At 40.0% G+C, this 27,968-nt stretch overlaps 3 protein-coding genes across 6 annotated transcripts; 1 reads left to right on the forward strand and 2 right to left on the reverse strand.

The window, feature by feature from the left end:
* Positions 1-1,043: 1,043 nt before the first annotated feature.
* On the reverse strand, positions 1,044-10,457 carry pan2 (poly(A) specific ribonuclease subunit PAN2). Of its 2 annotated transcripts, none has more exons than XM_076097354.1 (26): positions 10,350-10,457; positions 9,586-9,890; positions 9,319-9,488; positions 9,074-9,194; positions 8,868-8,945; positions 8,513-8,783; positions 7,750-8,095; positions 7,005-7,101; positions 6,722-6,841; positions 6,474-6,593; positions 6,227-6,355; positions 5,939-6,138; positions 5,675-5,823; positions 5,418-5,524; positions 5,215-5,313; positions 5,011-5,102; positions 4,463-4,607; positions 4,221-4,358; positions 4,076-4,135; positions 3,905-3,995; positions 3,658-3,815; positions 3,174-3,317; positions 2,441-2,620; positions 2,207-2,300; positions 1,506-1,697; positions 1,044-1,391 (listed from the first exon to the last, which is right to left on the reverse strand). In XM_076097354.1, exons 2-26 carry the CDS (start codon positions 9,871-9,873, stop codon positions 1,357-1,359), a joined length of 3,624 nt encoding a protein of 1,207 aa, XP_075953469.1. In that variant the 5' UTR covers positions 9,874-9,890; positions 10,350-10,457; the 3' UTR covers positions 1,044-1,356. The 2 variants fall into 2 exon arrangements, with proteins under 2 accessions (XP_075953469.1, XP_075953461.1); XM_076097346.1 differs by having other exon boundaries at positions 1,494-1,697.
* Positions 10,458-17,315: 6,858 nt separating this feature from the next.
* ormdl2 (ORMDL sphingolipid biosynthesis regulator 2) lies at positions 17,316-21,400 on the forward strand. Of its 2 annotated transcripts, none has more exons than XM_076097398.1 (4): positions 17,316-17,389; positions 18,627-18,801; positions 19,379-19,530; positions 20,697-21,400. In XM_076097398.1, the coding sequence occupies exons 2-4, from the start codon at positions 18,628-18,630 to the stop codon at positions 20,830-20,832; spliced, it is 462 nt and encodes a 153-aa protein (XP_075953513.1). In that variant the 5' UTR covers positions 17,316-17,389; position 18,627; the 3' UTR covers positions 20,833-21,400. The 2 variants fall into 2 exon arrangements, with proteins under 2 accessions (XP_075953513.1, XP_075953521.1); XM_076097406.1 differs by lacking the exon at positions 17,316-17,389 and adding an exon at positions 17,539-17,560.
* A 1,635-nt stretch (positions 21,401-23,035) lies between these two features.
* Positions 23,036-27,968, reverse strand: nemp1 (nuclear envelope integral membrane protein 1). 2 transcript variants are annotated; one of them, XM_076097383.1, is made up of 10 exons: positions 27,841-27,968; positions 26,937-27,058; positions 26,429-26,645; positions 26,270-26,342; positions 26,088-26,181; positions 25,871-25,985; positions 25,268-25,493; positions 24,859-25,035; positions 24,155-24,194; positions 23,689-23,826 (listed from the first exon to the last, which is right to left on the reverse strand). In XM_076097383.1, exons 1-9 carry the CDS (start codon positions 27,950-27,952, stop codon positions 24,185-24,187), a joined length of 1,146 nt encoding a protein of 381 aa, XP_075953498.1. In that variant the 5' UTR covers positions 27,953-27,968; the 3' UTR covers positions 23,689-23,826; positions 24,155-24,184. The 2 variants fall into 2 exon arrangements, with proteins under 2 accessions (XP_075953491.1, XP_075953498.1); XM_076097376.1 differs by lacking the exon at positions 24,155-24,194 and having other exon boundaries at positions 23,036-23,826.

The raw sequence follows: 27,968 nt of genomic DNA on the forward strand, positions 1-27,968 counted from the left end.
TACATCTTTGTGACATTTCTTAAACATAATTCTTATAATACTGACATTGTAATGTTTCTCATGACATAATATACTGTGGTTATGTGACATTTTTATTAAGGTTTTGTAAAGTCATATAGTATGTAAAAAATAATTAGAAAATGAAAATAAATAGTATAGAATGTCACAAAAAGCAACACCAGACATATTGAACTGATAAAAGGTGAAACATCCCACTAACCTGCACAGCCAGCAGAGGGCACCTTCACTCTAAGAACATGTTAAAACGTGATTTTTGAGGGAGGTCTGTTGGAGGATCTCATCAAGCAGCAGTGGTGCAAGAACCGTTTAGATCTAACAATAATACAATTTTATGTTCATGTTTCAAAGTTTCATATTCATAATTCTACGTAAGCAAAAAGGCAAAAGTATTAAAAGTAAAAAATACTCGTGCATTAAAATGACATATTATAGATTACATTCTTGTAAAAAGTGATGTAAGAGCAGCATTTTACTCTACAGTTTGGTAGTTTAGTCCAGTGTAGACAAGTAACTATAGCTCGTAAATAAATGTGGAGTAAAAAGTACAATATTTCCCTCAGAGGAGTTGTGGAGGTTCTTCGCTCATGTTTCACTGCTGTAGGGTTATTCCAAAACAATTGACCTTTCCCTTTACAGTCATGTTTAGATTTATCAATGACATATTTTATTCAAATCAGCTGTGAATGCAAGTTGCAACATGTCCACATACAGAAAAGGTCGTGTTGAAGAGGACGTCTGTTCACACGAGTGGCTGCAAACAGAAAGCACGTTGAGTCAGAACAGATCCAGGAGGGGAATCCGAGGCTGGATAGACGACTACGATCGTTCGTAGGAGATCCTAACTGATCGATTAATCAACAACATCGTATTGTTAGTCGACTTAGAACTTCTTAGCTTGAGGACAGCGCTACTGCGAAGCAGACAAAACAAATGAACTGTTAAATTTGAAAAGACTTCTCAGAAATACCATGTTAATAATGTAAAATATGTTTTCCACTCCTTGGTATTAAACACAATGCGTCTTCTTGTGCTCATGATACGTTTATTTATTTACACGCACCAAAACAACATGTTGCTTTCTGTTTTTTTCTTTTTTAAAAGCCTCCAAAAGTATACGATACAAATTTTCTTTTTCCAAAAACCTTTCCTGGATGAAAAGTACAAATTTTGACATGATTAAAACCCCGAGCTGGAGTGGACTGTACAGGCAACAAAGACCTTCATGAACTTTCTACGCAATGCAAACATAAATGCAAAATAAGTACAAAATATGACAGCAACTGAACCAGCAGATTTCAATCAAAACTCTTCAGTGGGAAGATGTCCCGGTGCAGCTCACAGCCCCATCACAGAGGGAAACACAGCAGCACCTGTTGAAGGAAGGAGAGTGCTTTCAATCCACTCAGACAAGTCTCCCATGAACTCATTATTACATCACTAACATCAGCATCTAATTCAATGTTGCGTCGTACTTTTTGGGCTACCTTGACCATCTCCTGTTTCCAATTCCGGGACTTTCCAGTCCATCTGGCGACCTTTTTCGTAGAGTCCCTTCAGGACCTTCCTGACTTCGTCGTTCCCCCCTCCGCGACCCAGCTCCACGTGCTTCCTGTACAGCTGCAGAGCGGTGCGTGCATCCTCTATGCTGTCGTGGGTTTCTCCCTGGATGCTGAGGTCTAGGAGCCACAAAGAGGAAAAAAGGACAATCCGGCTGCATCTCAACCATGAAGCATCAGTTTACAACGGGGACAAAGTGGTTCCTAGATTGACCAGCGACCCCTCCAACCCGGCCCACCACCTCGTCTCACTTATTAAGCTGTCGGAGCTACCATGGAGACCACACTGTCACTAAATATAGTTTCAGAGAGAAGCAGGCAGAAGCGTCTACAACATGCGTTTAATAGATGAATCCAGGATGTCAACGAGTGTCACTCTTACGCAACGTTTAAACACTGCAACTACACCTCCTGATGAATGCATGTCAAATATTCTCTCTCAAACCAAACCGTGAAGTTGCCAGAGAGCCAAACAATGAGCGGAAAGATGCTTCACAGCTCCATAAGAGTTGAAGGAACTGTAGTCGGCCGATAACGATCTGACGATTTGTCATTACGAGCCAACCCTTTCGCATTACATGTAGTCATGTGATCTGTTAATTATAGCAGATGCTTGATCGTTAACTTACCTAGAAAGTACCAGGCGAGAAATCTCAGAGAAATCATCCTTTTGCGAGGTAAATGGAACAGGTAGACGGTGTCGATGACTTGGTCCTTCAAAACCTTCAAAACAGCAGAGAAACAGACTAAAGTAACCTGTGTTCATTTTATGTATGCACTACCAAGTACTTCACAGTCAACTGTTAACCGAAAATATCCATTTAAATAAAATAATGACACTTTAAAGTTGTGAAATAACATACCAGTAAATTAATAACCCGAAAGTCCTTCTGTAAACCGTGACCAACAAAGCGAACTCCCGTGTCAATGAGGAAGCGCAGCTTTAAGTAAGTGGACTTCAGCGTGGTCAAATGCTTGGAAGAAATCTTTGCATCCAGGTCTCCCGGTTTGATGCCAGAATATTGAGTCAAATAGTCGACCACCTGGAAGAACAGACATTCAGCAGTGTTAGGGGTCGACAGCAAGAGCGACGCTTTCACGAGTTCTTCTTCAGGGTTAATGTTCATCAAAACTAATAAATACAGTCTTTCCTATCAAGCTAGAAGAAAGTACTCGGTATGGTTGCTTGTCTAACTAGACAAACGAGGGACAAGTGATAAAGCACAAATAAAGATCATTTTCTGTGACGCTTACTTCTTGTCCATCAGGAATTGGAAAGACAAAACAAAAGAAAACACACTCTGTGGATGTGCTACTTATTTCAGAACTTTCCAGAATTGCTAGATCTGCAGTCCGACCAAATGTCTTCTTCTTGTAACAGATTATCCTCCATTGTGTGTATGAGTGTATTATCATCACCAACAAAAGGACACACTGTTCAGTGACAATGAAGGTAACACGATAGAGGTAGTGATCGGGAAAAAGTCTCATACCCGTAGAATAGTTTATTTGTCAGATGCATCGTGTTTCCACAACATTCAACACTTCCTTCAAAGGTTACGTTAATGGACTTTCCCCCCGCTGTTTTACACTCACCTGCTCCTGAGTCGATATGTAGTCATCAATGAAGGGCACCCCCTCGTTGGGCCCCTGGCCCCTCACGCAGGTGATCCTGGCCACGGACATCTGGCTGGGCTTGATGGTCGACTTGGTGCCGTCACTGCGAAGCTCCGCCTCTTCCTGCAAACACACGGTCGTGAGGTTTATTCAAAGTGTCCTACCACAATAAGATGACTCTACAACAACAACCAGCGTTAGTACGAACTACACACTGTACAATATAGAGCTAGTTTGATTACAAAAGTAATAATACTCTCAGCAGAGCTCAACAATTAAGCATTGAGCTGAATCTCGTAAGACTCGTCACAAAGACGTCTAAATCATTCATCGAATGTATACACAGCTTTACAGGAACCAGGTTACTACAGTGCCTCTTAACCCGAGTTCTCTGAGTGAGCTGGTTTTCTGTGTGACAGACAGCGTGAGGTACACAGACAGCGGCGTTATAACCCAGACACACCTGGTTGAGCGTGACAAACTCAGCGTCCAGCCCCACCATGTCACCGGCCTGCGGCATCTCGCTGACCATGAGGGGGATGAACGTGGCGTGACTCTTCCTCTGCTTCCGGGCCAACGAGGCCTCCGTCAGCAGCACGCTGGCATCTATGGGATTTTTAACTGAGACAAACCTCAAAGCGTGAGCAGGCGAATAAAAAAAAACAACAACCTACAAGTAAATTCGCCAGGTTTGTTGTCCTGAAACTTACTGCGGAGGTCGTATTTGGTGTGGTAGTTCCTCTTGGCATAGTACAGGATGCCTGGCACCTTCCAGCTCACATCAAACTGGGCAGCTTCAGTCTTTGACAAACACGAACACAACACTTTGACATGACTGGAAACATGACATGTCAGCAGCATAAATGAAATCAAATAGTTACCTTGTCAATTGGCTCAATTAGGAAATCATTGAAGAGGTACCACTGCTGATGTGTGACTCCCTGAAACAGACACGGATTTTGTAAACTACACTTTGTCTGTATCAGTATCTGTTGGACTGTATTGTCTAATCTAAGCTTCGCGCACCTCTTTTCTTTGATGGTAGGTCTCTCCTACTTTGATGTGTGCAACCAAGTTTCCACCGGTGCGAGCATCCAGGATGTGAGGCACCGTGACCACCAAGTCGTAGACCGATGCGCCCTCCTCCTCTTCATCAGCGCTTAACTGATAAGAGACGATGCAACAAGTTTGTTGCATGCAAATCTTTACACACGAGCTAAAACCAAAGATACGGAATCTGTGTTTTAATGAAGATCTCTCTCCGTCACCTCCTCTCCTTCAGGCCAGCTGCTGATCTCCAGACCCTGACTTTTGCTGATGGACATCTTGAGAGTCGGCGGGATCCAGACGTGTCGCAGATCCTCCGCTCGCGTGTCAAAGGTGAAGCCCTCCATATTGCAAACGCCCTCCCCGCTGCATTGGGATGTACAGTGAGACGTGAAAGTGTTCAGACACATTCAACTGATACAAGTTATGTTATTTGTAGGGCTGAAACAATTAGCCATTAAGTCAATTAATGGGAAACGAAATTGAGTATCAATTGTTAAAATCCATTTTTGGCAAACGTGAGCCTCTCAAATTTAAGATTTGCTGCTCATCTCTCTTTTATAGAACTTTGAACTCTTGTTGGGACAAAACAAGCAATTTAAAGACGTCTGGGGAAATTGCAAAAGGGCATTTTAGAAAAAAACTATTTCCTGATGTTTTATAGACTAAACAGTTCATTTCTTTATTAATTAATCAAAAACATGAATTGATAATGGCGAAAATTAACGATGCAAAACTATTTATTATATTATATCAAAAGAGATCTTACTCCAAGCACCACTCGGTGGGCATGGGCGGGGGGGGTTCTTTAGGTTTTGGAGGCTCCATTGCTTCTTTCTGCATGGCCTTATTGAAGGAGTACTGTGAAGAACGACAATTACGTAATTTATTTATCGAACGACAGGTATGTTAGGAATTAAATGAAGTGTATTGGAAACCGCCAGGATGGGAATAAAACCAAAATGTCATTTACCTCCGCCTGAACCTTCCAGAATTCAGCCTCTTTAGCGCTGTTCACCTCACAGTTGATGACCAGAACATCTGGGAGACATCGAATGTTGCGCGTCTGCACCTAAAGCGGCACACAGAAACACCCGTGATGCAGAAAAGACTTCAAAGAGACTACGACAGCCTCGTCAGATAATACGATGTGCCTGAACGGGAGCTGTAACTCACTGTGGGTTGATACTTCTCACAGTTTTCACACCACGCCTGAGTGCTCTGCTCCAGACAGATGCTTTTCTTCAAGATCTCAGCAAAGTCATATTCTTTTACTGTTTTTTCTGACGAGTCAAAGTTAGATGAGTACAGTGTCAGACAGTTAACTATTATTATTTACTTTTTAATTGGTCTTTTAGGGCCAAGCTTGAGGAACATGATAGCTGCCATAGACTATCTACAAACAGCCGTGTGAGAGAGTACGCTGAACTCACCTTGAGAGTTCTGCTCGGGGTAATGCATGGTGAAGAGCAGCGAGAGGGAGGAGCGGACCGTCTCCTTGCCACAGCGACACAGGCTGCTGTTCTCAACTTCACAGCCAAACAGTTTCCCGATGGCAGACTCACCAGAAGAACCCAGAGTACTGCATACATGTGTCAGAAACATTAGTGATCATCGTCACATCTTCCCGAAACTGTACCTAGAATACCTCCAGACTCTGTTCTGGGCGTGTCAAACACTTTTTTTTTATTTCTGACCTGCTGCTGGCTCCCCTGTAGGCCTGTGGGCCCTCCTGCTCCTGCGTCTCCTGGTGGAGCTGGGTGAGGATGAAGCGGTTCCAGCTCTGGATTAAGCGACCGAGCCTGGCCTTCCCCGTTTGCTCGTCCGAGTCCGCGAGGATCAGACCCAGCGCCGACGCTTCTGGGATGGTACGAAACGCTCGGAGGAAGTTACTGGCCTTGAGGAGGTGGAGAGGTTGGATTAGGAGCTCTACGCGGGACACAATGTGCAGTTGCGACACAATGTCGGTTGTAACAAACAGCTACCTGACATGGATCTCCGCGTGACAAATCCAACATGTGGAAGAGGAAGCCAAGCTCACAGGCCAAGCAGAACTCCTTCTGGCACAAATGGTTTTGCACTAGATACCGGATTGGCTCCAGGAAATACAGCACCTAACGGGCCAACACAGAAACAGGAGAGCAACAGCTGAGCAATGGGTCAGAGACAACAACAACTTTTAATTAATCTCTCAAAAACAAACTAAAATTCACTAAAAACCTCATTTCTTACCTGGATCATGCAGTTGCAGTAAGCATTGGGGATGTGAGGCTCCAGACCAGCGAACAAGGTTCTGTTGTAATGTTTGAAGTCAAAGTCCTCCAGTCCAAGTTTAGAGTATTTAATTGTGACCTGATCCAGCACAAAGATCAAACATGTTTATATACACAGCAACAGCAAACAAATGATTAAAAGAGGATAATTATTATTTTCCAACAGTCCTCTTATATAATAAGCATGATAGATATGTTGAGTCCAACCTTTCTGTACTTTTTGGGCACCATGTAAAGATGTGGCTCTTCATCACGTCCAATTGGTGATTCGGGGACCTGGTTGTAATTATCATAATCCAGCTCCACGTCTTTTATTTTGTAAGGAACCTGAAATAAGACAGGAAATAGAAAAAGGTTATGTTTGTTATCTTAATCTGAATATAGTGGAAATGACAGAATACTAAGGTTGTTCACATAATGTGTTTTGTTATAACAATGAAAGGCTGTTTCACAGTAGTGTTAGATCTACATTGTGTGTTTTTTGACATGCCTGGTTCCGAGGGCGGGTACGAGGATTTGCTGCATAACCGATGAACCCAACAGTTTTCATGGTGCGCAGGATTTCTGGGTCCACAGGAGGAGCTCGTCTGTTGGACAGAACAATAATGGGCCTCATGCAAGAACCACTCGTACCGACAGATTTGTTCGTAAGTGGCTCGTACGAGTGACGCAGGAGATGAATTCACCAATTTTCTCACGTTTGAGTCTGTGTTTCACATCGTTCCATATGTGACTCACAACATGACAAAAAACACTGACATCACTTCAGGAGAATCAGCCAACCATGACTGCAGGAAAGAGAAATTAATAAGTTCCTAAAGGTGACGGTGTGGTGTGCAGTGAGATCATACAGCACAGTTTGATATTTTGATAAAACTAGTGATGTTAATTCCAAAACCAAAAGTGCATTCTTCTGTCTCTCGGTACTTTCCTGACTTCCCCATATTGTCCCAAGTCTAAGGGTTCCCACGTAAGACGTGAATCTTGGGTCACAAATATGAGTTACATTTTTAACAAAGAAAAAATAATTTCTTAGCACAGCTGGGAGTAAATGCCGTATTTGCTGGGAAAAAATTTCAGCCGCAGATTTGATGTGTTTTCCAAACTTTGTGGACAACAATAGAGCTCTATCATGCAGAGAAGTAATGTCGGTGCTGTTGCTTTTATGTAGGGTTGCCATTGCCAGTCACATAACATCAGCTGGGGTAAAGACATAGTACCAGTGACTGTGTTACCTGGGGCTGGGCGTAGCCATTGCAGCGGACCAGTCCGACAGCAGATGCTCTGTGCTGGTCAGTTGCGTGGGGATAATCGAGAGGGGCAACAGATCGTGGTTCCAGTCCAGCTGAGGCAGCGTGTCCACGAGGCAAGGCAGAGCGAACTCTGTCTCCCGGGAGTAGTCGTTGAATGAAACCTCTGGAGCGTCAGACCACAGGTGCACACATCCCCCAGAGTCCCCGAAGGCCAAGGCTTGTTTACTGGCCGATACGTCAAAACTCATGAGCACCTGGCCCACGGTGTTGACGTGGAAAATGTCCGCCATATTGGCGAGACCAGTGGGTTCACAGAACTGGCACTGACCTGGACAAAGAAACAGGAAGTGGAACATTATTCTCAAGGTGTCAGTATTGGAGGAAACATTTGCACTCAGTTACCTAAATACTGATGGATGTAGCCTGGACAATCATTCTCTAGTAACACTACTGTTGTCACGTTTTTAAGTGTTATAAGTCTACAAACCCACAAACTACAGCAGTCATTCCGCAAAGTTTTATCAGAGTCGCCATATAAATTTGCCGAATTTCTTCCCGAGTCTTTTATGAGGGAGCCTTAATGTTCGTATTGTTGTGATAATTGTAGCCTACTTATAACACTGAATCTAATATGAAAGGCTAACATACATACTGTTTGTTTAACTGGTGAGAAGAAAAAACAAGGTGATGCAGAAATGGCAGGTAAGATGGTCAGGAACGTGACCCCACATTCCCCGGCTGATACCTGTCTGTGAGATGATCGCCAGGCGTGACGTGTACGTCGGAATGAAGCGCAAGAACAGGGGGTCCACGTGAACCTGAAGTGGTGTTACTGCTCGCATCATACGCAGGTCATACACCATGAGGAATCGGTCGCATGCCAACCCATTCATTCCTCGGCTGGAGAACCCGCACGCAGCCAGAAGGTTTCCGTGAACGTCAAAGTCTGACAGGCTGCCGGAGAACGCGTCAAACTCGTGCTCCGTTTTGAAGCTACGCAAGTCCCGAAGGGTGATCTGTTTTCAAGCAGAGAGTGAATGTGAGTTAGCCAGAAAAAAAACACGTTTCACAAACTGATTTGATGATCAAGTCGTCCTTACCTTGCCAGAAGTGTGTCCACAGTAGAAGTAGCGACCGGTTTGGCGCATTATTGCCACTCCAGGTAGGTCGACAGTGAACTGTCGAGTACACATGACAGGAAAGTAAGCAGTCAATCACTTGAATATATGTTATTTTATAGAATGTGACAAACTATTTCCTGTGGTGCTGTATGCGTAGATACTTGTGGGTATTGATAATCTCTCACCTTTTGGGTTTCTTGAACAGTATTCAAGTCAAGTTCAACCGCATAGTTTTGCAATCCACCCATGAGCAAGGTGTTGTTATCAGTCATGAGGAGACTGTGCATATCAGCGCCTTCATCCATCCTGGAATGTACACAGACACAATAACTCATTCTGTGAGCGAACACATTATTTCACTGCTGCGGTTTGTGCACTATCTATCTCAGCACAAGGTCAATGGTCCCAGTCAATACTTTGTGACACTTACGGGTAATCAAACATAACAAGGCCCCCGCGAGTGTGGCATTTGAGGTTACACTTCGAAAGGAACAGGACGCCTGTTTCCAAACTCTGAATGTGTCGGATGTCATCTGATGCATTCGCTTGGAAAGAAGAATGGCGGCCCATTGTAGGTCCAAAGAACGAGGTTACATGACCCTAAAGAGAACGATTAAAGAAATAAGATTGAGAGTGTGTCTTTCAGAAACATGCAGGCTGTACTATACTCTATTTCCCATCATAACCATAATCTTACTCTGTGGTTTCCCGTCCAGAGCATTTCCTCCTGGAGATCAAAATGTGTTGCGGTGACTGGGATGCCAACTTCTGAAACTGCACTGTGTAGCTCTGAAAACATTCCCTCCATGAGGTGCACAGACTCAGGACCTGTCCCGACGAGTCCCTCCGGGTCAAGCTCCACACCCTGCAGTAGACTGGGGTTCAGGTGGGGGTCCATGGAGGGCTCCATCACCGCCTCCAGAGTCCCGTGAAGGCTGGGCGGGTACTCACCCATCCCACCGTCCAGACCGTCAAAGTTCATCATGAGTTAGTTAAATCAACCTGCAGATGAATGACACGTTATGTAAATAATAACACCACCATAGCAAATAAATGCATTTCATTTTCTTAGGTGTTTTTATTAAACCAAACTCCAAGTATCGGTCCATATCTTCAGGCTTATTCTAATGTTAGCTTTGGCTATCAGTAGCTAGCCCCAGAAGCTAGCGTTAAAGCTAACTGTTAGCAATAGTCTCCGAAGCCAAAGTTAGTGTTTAAAACTGAAATGTGTAAACGTTACAGAAAGCTAAGCTAACTTCTCTTTACTGAGCTAGCGTTAGTTGCCGTTGACGGTTAACGCTGCGGCTAATTTAGCTAACCTGGCTAAAGTTAGCATGAACCAGACAGACACTGATGTCACATTTCGTCACTTTCTAGACACACAAAATCTGCATAACTGAAAAGTGTGTTTTTCCTAAATACTTGAAAGGCTTGAAATATCAATATAACGTTTACACAGACCTCTTCTTGTGATACGATAGGAGTCCATGCTCACTTCATTCACAACAATAACATACAACAAAAAACTAAACACTTCCGGAGCAAACAGAGGTGCGTTCAAGAGCCGCAGTGTTTGTAAGTGTTCAGAAACAAAGTACATTTAGGAAATAAGTGCAATTTAGTGATACTTCCTTTTAGTATTTAAATTTTACGATCATCTGTACCTCTGCTGGACTAAATTTCTACTTTTTACTCACAACATTTATCTGACAATATTCTTTCAATAAAGTCAATACTCTACAAACTGCAAATCTGTTGTATAAACTGATTTGCCGGCTTCATTACTCTAAAAAAATGGAATAATAATAATAAATAAGTACATTTTGCTGATCAACAGAAGATTAATCGGCAGCTATATCAATGAATGATGAATGTTTTATATTATATTCAACGAAACATCTTTGAGTTTTGAACTGTTTGTTACCTTGGGCTTTAGCAAATTGTAACAGTATTTTTCAGTGTTTTCTGACATTTTATAGGCCATACATTTGATCGATTAATTGAGAAAATAATCAGCAGACAAATTTGCTTTGGGAGTATGTACCATTAATGACATACATTCAATATTCTTATCTGAAGTGATTTACACCTGTGATTCAACTCAAGTGTGTGTGATAGAAAACACTAGTGTGACACACCAATTAACATCAATGTGTCCTAATCAGGTTTCACATCGATGTCTGTCGAGGAAGTGAGATTAACCTTTACAGTTCAGGGAGATAATGAACTGAATTCTCACAGATTGGACAAACTTTCCATCCGTGTCCACGATCTGCCCCTCTCGTGTACCAGAGAAAAACCTTTGCCTTTTATCTGAAATGTTCTTTCACAGAGAAAGGAAATGACATGGGAAGGCTTAAGATATTTTTCTGTTTCCTTAATCTTCCCCATTTATGTTCAGACATGTTCATACATGTTCTTTATTGTGGTAATATGTCTGTAATTAAGTGCACTAAACATGATCAAACAAATTCAGGAAGCATATACTTTCTTGTAATGTATGTATTATTTTAAAATGTTGGTAAAGATGAAAAGAGTACTGATATTCTGCTACTCCTTTAATTCAAATTAACAAAGAGCAAATGTATATAGCCTATATGCTGCTCAATTTGTCCCTTTTACGGGACAATCACTGATATGTTGTGCATGGACTATCTTTATACTAAAGGTAATATTTGTAGCTTGCAGCAATAAGAAACTCAGATCTTCTCTATTAAAGTCAGACGTTCACTCACCGCCCCAACCTCCACACCTTCACATCTTGCCTCACTACATAAAGTGAATGCTTTTTCCTGCTTTGCACTGAACATATGGACATAAATCATGAGGCACAGAATCGCCCAAGATTCTGGGCTGCAGAACTCACATAACAGATTCCTTATATTTTGCCTTGAGCCACAGAAACCATCAAGCACAACAGTGCTGGAATATCATCCTGGCCCATGTTTGTTTTGTGTCTGTTAGTTTGCGGTGTTTTGTTCTGAAGGAATGTAATATGTAATGCATAAATGCAGTTGTAATTTAAATATTAAAGGTTTTAAAACAAAAATCGGACTCAGAGTACATTTGTAAGCACTTTGTCATTTTTAAAGCAAGCCCAAATTGGTTCGACACATTACTTTTTACATATAAAAAACATATGCTATGCTGACACATACTATACTATCTACCCAGTAGCTACTAAGTATCTGAAATGGATGAGCTACAACATGGAAATACTCTTACATGTACAATAGAAACACAATAACAATATATAACACTTTGAAATAATACATTCTGCATAACGAGTACTTTTACTTTTGATACTTTATGTACATTCTGCTGATAATATGGGATTTTACTGGCTATGGAGTCATTTTAGACGATGGTGTTTCTATGGCTTAATTTTCTTCCTTTTTTTGTGTTAAAGGACAATTACCTCATATGATGTAATTATTCTGACCTCATCATCCTGCTTGTGTAAATTACGTGAACATTGATTTGCACTCGACATAAGCTCACCTCAAAACTCCGGCTTGAGAGGGGCGGGCACCAGCAAACACTTAAATTGCAGCACGATTCAACACAAACACTCACATCACCCACCGGGTCGAGCTCACAACAGAAGGCGCTGACCGGACACAGCTCATTAAAACAAACCTACCGACAAATACCATGGATTTTTGTTTCAAGTCTTTTGCTGCTCTTTTTTTGCTTATAGCGGCTGCATCCTGCGCTCCAACCGGGCACACTCTGCAAGACGCATGCGGGGATGTGCGGAGCAGCTCTCTGGAGCTCAATCACCTTGCTCGAACTGTTTCAAAAGAGGTTAGTAGTTCTTTTATTTTTTTATTTCATTATTTGGAATTTTTAATGCAAAATACGCCGCAAAACATTAGCAATGATATTTCTATAAAGCCTCAAATTGTGTTTTGTATGAATGTAATGCTTTTACAAATGTGTTTCTATGTTGAAGCATGAATGTAAACACCAGCAATATATTTTTTAATTTCACTGACTATCATCAGTGTTAAATTAATTAAATAAAAGTAAATCAAAAGGTCCTTTATTCAGACAGAAGCTTCAAGAACAATTTTGTCAAAACATCAAAATACAACTTAGTATAAAGTATTTTGACAGTACACAGTAATATGAAGATTAACCGGCATTAACACTACATGTTGACTTAAAACATGCAGTTAATACCAGCATTTACATGTTTACTGTTTCTATATAATGCAACATTGTTACTGAGCATGTTTGTCTGAAATGATTTGCAGGCACGAAATGGATCCAAAGATGTGACAGACTTCTCCACTGCACTCGTTTGGATGGAGGCGAAAGACATGTGTGACCCTGAGACCCTCAAACAGAAGCCTACGGTAAGCAACAAATATTACATCAATTGTATTGTATCAGGGAAAAACAATGAGATCCTGATTGTGATGTGATTTCTAAGTCTTCCTCTTCCTCGCTCCTTCCTCAGACATGTCTTGGGAAGATACTTAACGTCCTAACGAGATACATCTCTGCAGTCGAGAGGGTTGCTGGATTTCAAAGCTGCTCCGAGTTTGTCAGCAAAGTGAAGCCGGCGATGCAAAAACTGCACAAAGACATGAACAAATGTGTGAAGACGAGGACAGGGACGAATCACCACATGGTAAGCTCAGTCGTTTGAAATAAATGGTCCAAAAAAAGTCCAATAACCATTGGGAGAAACAGCTTCATTTCCATTTATCAGAGTCAGAAATATGTGCAGCATTTCTCAGATACTATTGGACAAACGTTTCATGTTTTGTTTTTCTTCTGGTTCTGCAGGAGTCCCACACCAGAAAAGAAGAAACTCACGACATTGAACGCTGGCAGGAGGAGCTGCTGTGCCACTACACCATGGACAGACTGTTCTCGTTCTCCATCCTCAGCGCTCGAGTCTTTGCTGTTGGTGATCCGGCTCATCACACAGAGGGCTTGGCTCAAAAATGCATGTAGTGCATGAAACGTTTGCTGACATGCAGCTGTATCGCTTACGTGATCACATTGATCAAAGTTACTACAATACTGCCTTCAATGGCTGATGAATCTACAAGTGTTTCTTGTTTCTCCCATGTATACATGGAAAGTACTTCCAATGGAATTATTATCTAACATATTTATTCAAATCATATTTAATGTATTTATTTATTGATATTTATTCAAATCAGTTGTTATTTCTATGTCCTTTTTTTATGCTGAATAAATAAAATATTCAAAACAGATAATATGACTTTCATCATATGTGTTGTGGCTCATAAATTATGTCACAGTATTTTTTTTATGCTGATTGTTCCTTCCACTGAAAACAATTATGATGAACAATTGCTCATTAAGGAATCTAAGGAAGTTACTTTCTGTGAATGAGTACCCAAAACAACAAATATGCTAGACAAGGAGGAAGCTGTGCTTTCCTAAAACACTCCTGTTGCTCTCCGGAGATCCACAGCTTCCTGCATACTTCCTCCCTGTCAGTGCCTCTATTATAGTGCTCAGTTGAGTTCCTTCACTCACTCTGATGATGCAATTTTGTATTAGTAGTAATTCAATGGAAAAACAGGAACATGGTGGAAGAGGAAGTAGCAGTGGGCTCAGCGTAAAGGTTGCTCAACAAGGAAGTTTGTTCTCCGACTGACTTGATATCCCTCATCCTGTCTTTGAAGGTAAAAACTCCCAAATTGACTGTTCTCACCTGCAGGTGGAGTGACATCATATCTGTCATAGCCCAAATTAGATATTTAGCACCTATCTAAAAACAGAGAGAGAGAGAGAGAGAATTGAGGATATGCTCAAATAAGTTGCACAGGCAAAAGGAAATCAATTATAATAACACAACAATAGGAAAGTTTATATAACAAAAGCATTGTGTGCACTAGCATCTCTGTGAAGCTGTCATGCTCATCCTAAGGAAAAACAAACTCTTGAGGTCCTACGTTTGTTTTTGATCTTTAGCCGTCATGATGACGTAAATGTAGCGATGAACCAGAGGTCAGACTGAAGATTATTTTTACAACCTACATGAGAAGAGTTTATTATGTTGTGAGCATGAACGGGGATGTGCTGGTAGTATTACAGTAGCGTGTGTTTGCATGAGGATGATGCAAGCAGAAAGGTCAATGTGTTACTGTAAGTCAACTGTGAGATTTTATGATGTTATTTATAGTGTAAGAAATCCGGCCTATTATTTTCTGGTCATTTAGACATGACTTGATTACAACATGAGAGGATACTGGTTGTAATTTGTGTAAACATCATCATCATCATAATAATGGATATATTAGAAATATAAACAGTCAATATAAAAACGTGCTTCAATAAATGACCGCACTCAGCAAACCAGAGTTCCTCAGGCCGTCCCGCGCATATAAACCATGTGTCATTTGTGATGTCACTTCCTTAATTAATTATGTTTTTGACACACCGCTCATGCTTCGGGGAAGCAATCTGCTGCGCGTGCTGGTAACAGCCTGTGTGTTGTTGTTTTCCCTTTCCCCCACTGAATTAGTCATTTCCCCTCATCCAAAATATCCCTCCATGCTATGTATCTCATATATTAAATTCAATTATTTTCCCATGCCTTGAGTTTACTTTACTACTCCTTCTACGGATGCAAAGTTAAATCTCAGTTCAACTCATGCAAGGCGACTTTAAGACCAGAAAAACCTGTCAAGTGGTATTTTGGGAAATGTTAGCTCAAAGGCTTATGGACCATACGTTTTGGTTTGTGAGCTCCACAACGACATTCATTGCAAGATTTTGCTCCATACTTTTTCTCTTTTGACTATGAACTGTGATATTAAAGGGTAGATTGATTTGATTTGTGGATTTTAGCCCCTTGGTGAAAAGCTGGTGCACAAAATATAACATTCAATCTCGGGGTGTGAGGTGCTTAACAGCTAAACCTGCTAACCTCCCTGGGTTACTGGTTTAGCAGCATTGTTTTATAAATGTGATCTGGATTTGTCAGGTACTTATTTTGCTAGATACGCCAACAACAACAAACACTCCCATCTGGTTACTTCCTCAAGTTGTCAAGAAAACGGGATACATCTCAATATACTTTATATCAATATTATGAAATGAAATTAATTCACAGTGATTTTATCAATATCGCCCACCTTCAGTCAAGTAATTCAATATGTTAAGTTGAGTAGTGTGCACAAATGAATGTCACATTCCCTTATTGGTCCTTTTGCATATACAGTTATTCTGATCATATTTATCCATGTGTAAGAAAAAAGAAAGTATCTCTAATTACCTTCTGAGGTCACAATCAATAATGGAAGTAGTATTCAGATAGACTTACATAGAAGTAGAAGTCCGGTAATCTGGACAACAATGGAGCTCTCTGGCACATCAGAGGGAAGCTATATCAGGCTTTGGCAGTACTTCTTAGTCAGGAATATTACTACAAAAACTTCACAATGTCATTTGTCATGTACTTAATTAAAGTACTTTGCATCACTGGTGTCAAAGCACTTTTGCAAGAACCACTAACTATAGGCCATTCAGTTTGTTGACATCTGGCCTGTTGAGATAATGTTTATAATTGTTTGTGGTGCACTATTGTTTAGTGTTAACTGGTGTGCATGTGAAGGTTAAAGGTTCCATTTCAACAAATTTCTAAAACACAATTTGGTTGTCATTTGTATTGTATAGGTTTTGTCTAATGAACTGCACCTGAGAAGCAAATAGCCAGTGGTGGAAGAAGTATCGAGATCATTTACTTACGTATAAGTACCAATACCACACTGTGAAAATACTTCCATACAAGTAAATTCCTGCATTAATAACCTTACTTAAAAGTTTGTGAGTATTATTAGCAAAATATATCAAAAGTAAAGTAGGTCTACTCATTGTGCAGTAAATAGTTTTTACTATTATATATTGTGTTTCTAGGTTAACATTAGTGCTGCATTAATGTGTATGTTGCATTGTGCACATTTTTTATCTCCTTTAACACTTCATTATGGAAGCCCATTTCCGCCAATGTGAGGAAACAAATAAAGATCCTGTAAGTCATTATAATGAGATACTATCTCAAAATAAGGAGATGTGTATCTCATAATGATGAGATAGAAAGTCATAATTATGAGATGCTAAGTCACAATGATCTTTATTTTTTTCCTCTCAGTGGTGGAAATGGGCTTCCACACTTCATCCTTCAGTTTATCAGAAAAATACAAAAATCAACACTCATGGTTATATGGGATTGGGAATTAACAGCTGTTATTAACAGGGAAATAATAAACAAAGCTATTGTTCACATTTACTGGGGGATCCAGGGACTTTCTTTGAGATCAATTGCTCTTTGTTAAAAGCTTAAGCAGTAGCGTCCCCCTCAACTGTTCACCTGACGCTGATGAGGACAGGTGGACACAGGCTGGAGTTTTGCCAGCTGTTACAGAGGAACGGAACCAGCCCAAGCCTACCGAAGGCGGGGTCAAAGAAGAAACAAGGAATTTCCTGTAGAGCTACGACAACACAGGAAGGTAAAAGTTTGCTCTTTATATATGTTAAGTTGTAAACCTCGAAATTCCGAATGGGTGAGGCTAATTCATCACGATTCAGCAGAGGCGTTTAACCCCCTTCAGTATCGATTTAGTGAGCAGCCGTTACATCCGGATCAACGTAGCTTCGAGCTAACGTTAGCAAGTCAACCGGTAGATAGCAGCTACACTGTTAGCTAGCGTGCGAACGTTGTGTCATTTAAAAGCTAACTTTTAAGATGAAAGTTAATGTTGGGTTTTGTGTGAAGGGTTGCTGTTATGTTCTCGTATAATATTTAAGAAGTGCACGTTAACTGATGCTTCGTTATTGTTTTTGGTGCCAGTTTGTTGTCTGAATGCTGGGGTTAGTTGTAACGTAAGTTAGTGAAGTCCTGAGAGGAAGCGCGTGTTTAGTCACACAGCACAGTTCAGTCGGGCGGAGTCAGAGTTGATATATAAAACAATTACGATGCGATAATAATTTCTTAACTTTGAGGATGTGATGCTTTTCTTTGTCTTATGTGATAATGCATTTCATATATTTAGGATTTGGAGTTTTGAACGGATAAAACAAGACATGTCATGACATCCTTTAGGGTTTTAGGAAATTGTGATGGACATTTTTGACTTTATAGACCAAACAATGAATCAAGATGATAATCAGTGGATTATTAGATAATGTAGATACTATTTAGTTGGAGCATTCTCGGGTTCCTCCAATGTGAGAATTTGTAGCTTTTCTTTGTTTTATATCGTTGTAAAAATTGAATATCTTTGACTGTTTTTTTGGGCCGTAGTTTGAAGGACTTTAAAAACAACTGTTGGACAGCTCTTGTTGGTTCTTTTTATGAATGTGACAGTTAGCTTTTAAAGAAGTGCATAGCTCATTTGCATATATTCATAAATAATTGCATACATTATTTTAAAAAAAAGTTGAAGTTCAAACATGAAATTGAACTGTAGTGAGATGATTGGAACTATAAATCTGTAGTGTTTGGTGATGGTATGAGACTTGGTCCGTAAGCAGACATTGTTCAAATTACATAAGAAAAACTCAATTTCAGCACATCATCCTCATCACCTCATTAGCTATTTTACCATGTGTGGGGCGATCAGGTTTGAGATTTAGCCTGCTTGCTTACATCATGTTTGAAAAGTTGGATGTCGGTGCCTCTTGAATCAACAGAAGCTGGTTTTCAGCATCCTGAACGCTTAAATCTAATGTCTCCTCTGTGTTTAGGATGAACGTGGGCGTAGCTCACAGCGAGGTGAACCCCAACACGAGGGTGATGAACAGCAGAGGAATATGGCTCACCTACCTGCTGCTGACCGTCGTGCTGCACATCGTCCTGCTCAGCATCCCCTTCTTCACCGTACCGCTCGTCTGGACTCTGACCAACGTCATCCACAACCTGGTCAGTTAAAGATAGAGATGTATAGGATTCATTACACATCTTAAATACATGTGACAATAACCCACAGATATGTTTGTATTTATGCTGTATATTATCTCTGGCATTGTTGTCATTGTTAAAAAGCAGTGATCAAGACTGCCATATGTTAAAGGAATAGTTTTTCATTTTGGGAAATGCAGTTATTAAGCTGTAGTTTTCATTTTGATGGACTTTCATTGAAGTTCACACTGATCAGCGCTTCACTTTGTGTGTGTTCTCTGAATAAGAAATTAAAATATGAAGCTACAGCGAGGACGTGTTTAGCTTAGCTTAGCACAAAGACTGGAAACAGGGTAAAAAGCTAGCCTGGATCTGTCCAAGAGTTCATGAATATCCACTTATAAACCAGCGCCTCTAAATCACGTTGATTAGCACAGGATATCTTTTTTGTTGTCTACAAAGAATGCAAGTTCATGAAGATACATTTCCGTTTTAAAAACAGGGGTTATGAGACTATTTCTTGGCCGGAAGCGGTAATGCATGTTTTGTTTGATGCCTGAGCATTACTTCTTCTGTGGTTGTGGTCTGTCCTCTGCAGGTGATGTACCTGTTTCTCCACACAGTGAAGGGCACTCCCTTTGAGACACCAGACCAAGGCAAAGCTCGTCTCCTCACACACTGGGAGCAGATGGACTACGGAGTCCAGTTCACATCTTCGCGCAAATTCCTCACTATCTCACCAATTGTTCTGTAAGTATTTTCTTTAAAAGTGCTCTGCAGAGCTGGGCGGTTTGATCATTGCTAAATCATTTTTGACTCGCTTGTTCAGGCTGTTGGGGAATCTTCTGGCCTTTTATTTTGAGATGATCTGGGAACAATTTTTGGCTAATTTACCTTAAAGTTAAAGCGTCTTCAGATATATATACTGTGACGTGTTTCACAGTGAAACGGAACAGTTGAGAGTTGTACATTTACGAGAGGGATTTTAATCAAATCCTTTGCATTTGATTGGACCGCTACGAAGCGCCCGGCTTAGAGTTTGGTGCGACTGTCGGCTCCACACACACACACACACACCTCCGTCACCTGTTGTTCTATTATGAGGAGGACAAGGGAAATGTTGCTGATATTCAACCGGTTCTGGGTCACTTCAGCGCGGGCGGTACCTCCCTCCATGCCGCCAGCACCCACCGGCAAATCTCCGCCTGTCGTTTCGTGTTATCTGTCGGTTAAAAGTCTGCAAAGTTTCCCTTGAATGAATCAGACCTCAACCACATTTTTTTGGAAATGAAAACAAGGTTTTTTCCTCCCTCTGATATACAAACACACATCTCTTGATATTGCTCCGTTAGCTACTACGATTTATACGACTGGTGAGGCTAGCTAGTCACCAAAAGTCTCCTTTGTTTGGATTGTTTTTTGTAAGCGCTGAGTGCAGGATGAGTCCTCAAACATTTGAAACCATAACGGAAGCAAAATGATGCTCGAACTGATGCACTTAAACTTTAAACTGATGCACTTAATCATTTTGAGTTTTCACTGTGGAGCAGTTATACCATGAGTGGGCTCATGTACATCGGTGACACGATACGCCGATGGTTTCCCACTATTCTGCCGATCAACAGGTGACGGTAATGCAGAAAGATATCCAACACGGTGGCATCAAAGGGTGCTAGCTCTTAAACGTGGATGTAAACAATGCAGCTTTCAACCTTTAAAAAAGGTTTGCAAGTTCGTTGCATTCATCACGTTTGTTTAAGCTCAAGGATTCACACAATTGAGTAACAATAAATCTTGCTTGAATGGTTAGTTGTGGAGATATTTTTACTTTCTGATTTGAGTGTATGCCATGTATGTTTTTGGTGCTTCGATGTAAATGTTGACGCTACATTCACACCATTCTTCTCTCTGTGCAGGTATATTCTTGCCAGTTTCTACACAAAATATGATCCCACGCATTTTATCATCAACACAAGCTCCCTTCTCACTGTGCTCCTCCCAAAGTTGCCTCAGTTTCACGGAGTACGGATATTTGGGATCAACAAGTACTGACAGAACACTGGATTTTACCCACCAACAATGGACTCCTAGTGTTCTGTTCCTGCTGAACTACTTTATGTTTAGAGGTTGAGGAGAAGAGAACCAGTTGGATTTGTCTTTAACTGTACAGACTGTGTGGAGTAATATATGAAAGTTGCAATGTGTGCTGCCTCTTGCAGCCTGAAAAAAAAAAAAGTAAATGCACTGCTGCTGTTTTATGAAAGTAGATATTTTCTTTACCGACATTCCTGATCTACATCTTTGATGATTCCTGTTACAAACTGCACCGGCTGCACGTCTGTAATACTCTCTGGTTGTTGCCATAAATGTGAATGACTTCATTGCGGCAGTGTGGTTCATGTTTCGAATGTAACTTGCAAGTTTCTTTTTTTTTTTTTTTTTTCTTTCATGCTTTTTTTCCTCCTTTACTGTGAGGGATTTATATGCAGCATGCATTTACACGCCTACAATAAACCCTGCAGTCTTGCTATCACACACATAATCCTGTAACTTACTGTTTTCTGAAGCTGTACGTTGTTTCCCGTTTATAAAATGAGCAGTGAGAGCTACACGCTGTGAATGCTTGGTTGTCTCGTCTCTTTTCCACGAGGTTAAGTAGAAAAAAAAACGGCAAATTCCTTTTGTGTGTAAGAATCAATCGATCGATTGTGGGCCAGTTTATAAGCTGTGGGGAACTCCAGACACTTTACATGATGCCACCACGAGGGAGCCGTCACAGCTTGTGCAATATGCTTGTATATAGCCAAGGGTTTCCCCCCCCACACACACACACACCTCCCTTTTGCATGCATTGTGGCCACGTTTGCAGTGAGGTTTCCCTGTTGGTGATGCATTTCTTTGGGGAAGTAAGTCCGAGGAAATGCAGCAGTGGAGTATGCCAACATTTTCCTGGGAAACGCATGCAAATAATGCTATCCGTAATCATCCGTGTGTAATTCTCAGTTATCAGCGGCTGTAGGGGTGTTCCCTGCCTCCAAATGATCGGCGGACGGAAGAAGCCGGGGGTGGTGGGATGCAGAGGGCAGTCGGGCTAAATGTCATCAGATATGGCTCGCTGAAACTCGAGTCGGAGAGAAAAGGATGAATGCAGGGCTGTAGTTGTTTGCGGCAACATATAATAAAAGGTTAGCAGATGCAAGATAACGCCGTCTCGCTTGAACAGCAAATCTTGGTCATCCACTGCGGTTTCATCCCAGTTTTACTTCCACTTCCTATTCAATGTGAACTCAGAAGATTTGGCTAGAGGTACTCAATATGTTTGTACATTTAAAACGGAGGGCATTTAATGCATAGGACAGTATGAGTGAATGCCAGTCATCACTTTGTCTTTGATTTTAACGTCTGAAACAACGTTTCATGGAGAGACATAAACAGCAGATGTAAGAGGTGAACTGCAGATAGGAGACAGATGGTAAAACTTCCTGTGACTTAAAATCAGGTCTTATTTAACAGAAGCGTTAAATACGTAACAGACAGTAAACCCAAGAAAAATCACTAATGGGATACGGGGGGGGATTTTTTTGATAAAAATGCTGATGCATATTCACAATGTTTGCTGACAAAACTCTTTGAAGACTTCATCTTGGGCTGTGGGAACCTATTGTGGGCATTTTCAATTTTTTAGGAGACAGAAAATGGAAATAATTTCTTGCAGCCATAGATGCAACTAGTAATCCATTAAATCTCTTAAATTATTATGAAAATCGAAAGAAATCTTGTGGAAGATGTCGAATTCAGATGTTTTACCTAAAATAAAAGTATCAGTACCTTACGGTAAAATTACAGAAGTCTCTTACAAGTATCGACAGTAAAAAAATAAATAATTCAGCAGCAGAATGACCCTCATTGAGATTTTTGGATTATTATTAAGTAGATACATCGCTGTGTTTTATGTTGTAGCTGATCAAAGTAAAGCTACTTTTGACACTGTTGGGTAGTTTAATATTTAAAAATGCATCATTCTACAAATTAATTTTATTTTGTATGTAAAACCCTGATCTACAGCTGTCGGATAAATGTAGCGGAGTAAAAATTAACAATATTTCCCTCTGAAATGTAGTGGAGCAGAAAGTAGCATAAAATGTACTCGAGTACAGAAGGAGTATCTTAAAATTCTACTGAAGTACAGTGGTCATGAAATTAACATCTTGCCACCTTTTACTTCTAATCTTATACAATGATGCTAATTCAAGAGTTCAAGTATAGTTTTTATTCAAAATACTTTGGAGACACTTCTCCTGATTTATGACCATGAAAACAATGAAAGATAGAATAATAACCACGACCGTATCACATGGTGTACTTTACGTCTAACTTTACACTCAGAACACATTTAGAGGCTAAGGGTTGTGAACACATGTTTAGAAAAATAAAACTTTAAAACCGTTCCTAAGCTAAAGACAACACGAGCTCCCATCACACTGTAAAAAGTTAAATTGCTTTGACCTCCAAAAAAAAAAAGGCCCTAATCGCAGCGCCACCATTTTTTGCAACCTCAAATTTAACAGAGGCCTTTGTTCCCTAAAGAAGAAGATATTTGGCTTTAGCGCTCATTCTTTGAAACTACATTACTTTGACCTTTCTTTATGCTGATAACAGATGTGACCACACTGTTCTGCCTGTTTTTTTTCGTTCAGAGTCTGGACTCAAGGTGGCTCCTCTGACCGATATCACAATCCAGAGTTTTCTTAATCCGGCCTCCGCGTTCATCACCGAGTCAGTCCGGACGTTTGCGTCGAAGCCACGGAGAGCCGACCTCTGGCCACCTTTCTGACAGGCAATAATAGAATTGTCCGACTGTTTTTCGTACGTCTCTCAACACAGCGGTCTCATTCCAGTATCAGCATAGGCTTAAGTTCGTCTTCTTCATCGTCTGTGTCAAAAAACTCGTCCTCAAAAAAAGATCCTCCAAAGCCGTACTCGTGCACGTGAACAGACACCTCGTTTGACATCAAGTGAGGAGACCCTTCAATGAAATCAGCAAACCTGTGGATTAAAGTGACGACATCAGCGTTATGCAGTGGAACCTACATACTACACATGCACTTATACTCACAACTACAATGTTTGTCCATACTTCAATAATAAACCAAGCATGAGTTAGATAGATTCATAAACCATGAATCAAAAAAAGAATTTTAAGATTATTGTGATATCTGAATAAGTATCAGTTCAGGCAACAACATATAGTGCATATAAAAAGTATGAAACCTCTTGGAAGTTCATGTTTTACAATATTTAATCAAAGTAGATTTGAGGTGAAAACAGATCTCTACGATGTGATTTAAAGTAATTACAAAAACAAAATACACACCTGAACCATGACGGGTGTAGCCATTTGGTTTCAGAAGTCACTTAGTTAAAATAGGAGTAAATACAAGTATTAAAAAAAAAAAAATATATATATATATATATATATATATATATATATATATATATATATATATATATATATATATATATATATATATATATATATATATATATATATATATATATATATATATATATATATATATATATATATTTATATTTATATATATATATATATATATATATTTATATTTATATATATATTTATATTTATATATATATTTATATATATATTTATATTTATATATATATTTATATATATATATATTTATATTTATATATTTATATTTATATATTTATATTTATATATATATTTATATATATATATATATATATATTTACTCCTATTTTCCACTACTTGTGAACATAACAGTCCTTTCTATTCCATACCTTTATCTATCAAGCTTTGCTGTCCCTAGCTGGTATTTCAATTTCTGTGTAAGTACATTGAGAGAGATATACATCTACTATTAGGGAATACCTTTTATTATCTCTTCATGGTAATAGCCGGACCCAAATGTAAGTTTCATGTAAATGAAGAGTGTCTTTCTATTTTTTGTTAAACCAAGCTGGGTTGAAGCAGCTTAATATAAATGTGTTTTAATGAATAATAAACTTCTGGGAACAGAATGTGAGGACAGGCACCTTTTCGGGGACTGCAGCCTGGACACTGCCTTCCAGGGGCTGAACTCTGGGCTGCTGCAGTGCTTCCTCAGCTCCTCCAGAGCACGCAGAGTCTCTTCCTCCCCCTGCTTTTGAAACTCTTCCTCAGTCAACAGGCGACGTGGCTCCGGCTTCCAGCGAACATACCCTTTGATTTTCCTGCACAACACAGCAAGAACTCAATTAAAAAATATCTAAATGATAAGAAAATAAAATGACTACTGATTCTAAAAAAGGGAGAATTCAATATCACTGTTTCAACGTCAACTCGGATAAATCTAAAACTCTGAAATAAGCAGACATCATGCAAGACTTTTACTCTTGAACTATAGTAGATTTCATATATTACGGTACTCTGACGCCACCTTCTGTCGGCACTGTGAACACCCACCTCCATGCAGCAACCGTCAGACACACTGGGTACTGCAGATGTTTGGAGAACACAGCTGCCACGATGATGGCAAATGCAACTTGCTGAATTTGAATCCCGAAATAAATCAGAAGAAGGCCAAACAGCTGCAGCGTCCATGACAAGATGTTAATGCTCTTCGCATCCACCAGAGGACCGTAACGGTAGCACACAGCAAAAGTGATGAATCCCACCACTGCTACATAACCTGAGAAAAACACAAATTGATTTACCGTGTTAAGAAAGAACTAACCCAAAATTAATTAAAAGTTGCTCTTTGAAAGGGCGTACTTGAATTGTTATGCTATTGTATCATTACATCTGTTGCAATAAACTGTCTTAAAATTACAATATAATTTATCACAATCATTTCTGGGATAATATATCATCCAACAAAAGTAGTTATACTGAAAGGTATCCAAACGTACCCTTCGACTTAAAAAGGTGATTCTCAAGGTGTCAAATATAGTGTAGTATAGTCTAAAAATAGCTCTTTAATATGCCGTCTTAAGAGTCTTTGGTCTGATGTTTCAAACACCAGAAAAGGGACTATCTATAAAGATTGTATTGACAAAGGGTCGGTACCTAAAGCCACGTTCCAGTGTTCTTGCAGAATCACGCCGAGGTTCCTGAAGACGAGTTGGATGGCGTACAGAGAAAACGACCAGCCGCCAACAATCAAGACGTAAAAAGGGCTTTTCTGCAGAAACAACATACACAAAAGAGTACAATCATTAAATATGAGGCCAAAATTATTCAACCCATAAAATCATGGATATTTGTGGGCAATGAAATTCCTCACCTTTGGCAAAAAGCGTGCCAAAATGAAAAAGAGGATGATGAGTGAGGCGATCATGCCGGTGCTCATACCAGCAGAGTAGAAGAAAACTGGACTCCTTCAGTTAAGGGGGGAAGAAAACTGTTAACTACTACATCATAATGCTGTAAAATCCTAACAATGAAACATGAGTTGGGGAAAATGACCTGCTGAGTGATCCTGCAAAGACAAACAAAGACGCTCCAGCGAGGAAAACCAAAAACAGATAGATATCAAACTCTGCAAGGGAAAAAGAGGACATAGTGTTGAATGTAATAACTGTCAATAACCAGCAAGTTAACTGCGTGCATTTGTTTCCCACTTACTACGAAGGGGCTTGACAGTGTACTTTGTTCTGTCAGCGGGATCAACCTTGAAGCACGTCTCCTTGCTGAACAGGTTGATGTTAAACGTGGTTTCATTGTGCCGCTCACGTAACAAGCTCTGAAACCAGCCCCAGACACTGAAGCGATCCAGCTCCTGCAGCTCCTCCTCACCCGACACAATTTCCACCTTAAACACGTTTGAACTCCACACTTTGACCTATCACAAATATTCAGTTGTTAAGTTAAGATGAAGTGCTGTAAGATGTAACTCTTGTTAATAACTGTTTACACAATATCCCAGCAGAGGCTTCCCGTTTTATCTTGATGTCATTGATCACAACATTTTTAAACTTTAAACAATATCAAATGTGGCTCCAAGATATCCGGACTGAGGGTGATAATAACAGCATTTTTGTTAACATTATCTAATCATTTTAAAATTGAGAAAGTGCATTAAATACACAGTAAACATTTCTGGATTCGGCTAACCACCGTTTGTGTAACTTACCTGAATTCTTGTCCATGTTTGCCTCCAAGTCGGAAACATAGAGTTTTTGTAACAGAAACTGTTGGACCCTGACAGTACGTACTCCTCTCCATCCTGGAGATCAGTTACGGGATGTTTGTTACCTGTGTTTGATAAGAAGATACGTGCATGTTAATACTAAGATTGCATCAAAAGTTGCTTGATAAGTTAGGCTGTCTAGTGTAAGAGAAACCTGTGACACGATCAACACATTTAAAAGATGACCGTTTTCATAAGTCAAGTATATGAAAGATGTATTTTTTTGTATCGTGAATATATATAGTGATATAATCATTTAGTAAAATACTAATAAACAGATTAAAAAAAACATAAGTAACGTTTCATGTCAACTGAGATATTGTACTTTTTCAAGCTTGATCCTCTTAAAGTCCCAACAAAATACTATATTATAAAGGTGAAAATAATACAGAAATGCATACCAGAAGCTTAACAGGTGTAGTATTTTTGCAAGGTATAAATACCTCATACAGTGTGTTAATATATCATTGTCTTCACTTCCTGAATATCGTGCAAATTGCTGCAACTGTCAAACTTGTTTCTGCTCAGTGACGCACAGGTTATATAATTAGCATGATAGAAATAACTTGAGGGCGGGTCAGGGCTCGTAAACTCCAGCTAAATAGTTCAGGTTTCACACATTTGTTCGCAGACAACTTTAAACATGATACAACCGAATTAAATGTCTCCCCTACACAGAGACAGAATCAGAGAAAGGCTCAGCATGAAGTCACTTCTTTACCGTTTAATTTAACTTACATCCAAACAGCCCAACACAAGCTAGCATGAGTTAGCCTGACCAATGAAACTTGTTTAAAATACGTATCACATTAATTCTCCGCTGTTGCTGCCTAACACTGCTTCTTACCCGTAACCTGCTGTCCTGATGTCTGGGTTATATAGATAAGTAGCACCATGAAAACCCTTAATTTAGCACTTATAGAGGTGAAACCGTTTGTCACTTTCATGCATCCCGCCATGATGAGCCTCCGTAGT

This window comes from Anarhichas minor, unplaced genomic scaffold (genome assembly GCF_050575085.1).
Source record: "Anarhichas minor isolate MPS153535 unplaced genomic scaffold, ASM5057508v1 ptg000003l, whole genome shotgun sequence".
In the NCBI taxonomy this organism is placed as follows: Eukaryota; Metazoa; Chordata; class Actinopteri; order Perciformes; family Anarhichadidae; genus Anarhichas; species Anarhichas minor.

Excerpts from the sequence above, each read along its gene's own strand:
- ormdl2 (XM_076097398.1), top strand. The coding sequence starts at position 18,628 with ATGAACGTGGGCGTAGCTCACAGCGAGGTGAACCCCAACACGAGGGTG. Across the intron at positions 18,802-19,378 it reads CCAACGTCATCCACAACCTG|GTGATGTACCTGTTTCTCCA; the intron begins GTCAGTTAAAGA and ends TGTCCTCTGCAG. Across the intron at positions 19,531-20,696 it reads ACTATCTCACCAATTGTTCT|GTATATTCTTGCCAGTTTCT; the intron begins GTAAGTATTTTC and ends CTCTCTGTGCAG.
- nemp1 (XM_076097376.1), bottom strand. The coding sequence starts at position 27,952 with ATGGCGGGATGCATGAAAGTGACAAACGGTTTCACCTCTATAAGTGCT. Across the intron at positions 26,182-26,269 it reads TTTGCAGGATCACTCAGCAG|GAGTCCAGTTTTCTTCTACT; the intron begins GTCATTTTCCCC and ends CCTTAACTGAAG. Across the intron at positions 25,986-26,087 it reads TGGCACGCTTTTTGCCAAAG|AAAAGCCCTTTTTACGTCTT; the intron begins GTGAGGAATTTC and ends TTGTTTCTGCAG.
- pan2 (XM_076097346.1), bottom strand. The coding sequence starts at position 9,873 with ATGATGAACTTTGACGGTCTGGACGGTGGGATGGGTGAGTACCCGCCC. Across the intron at positions 5,525-5,674 it reads CCCCGAGCAGAACTCTCAAG|AAAAAACAGTAAAAGAATAT; the intron begins GTGAGTTCAGCG and ends TTGACTCGTCAG. Across the intron at positions 5,314-5,417 it reads GTGAGAAGTATCAACCCACA|GTGCAGACGCGCAACATTCG; the intron begins GTGAGTTACAGC and ends GTGCCGCTTTAG.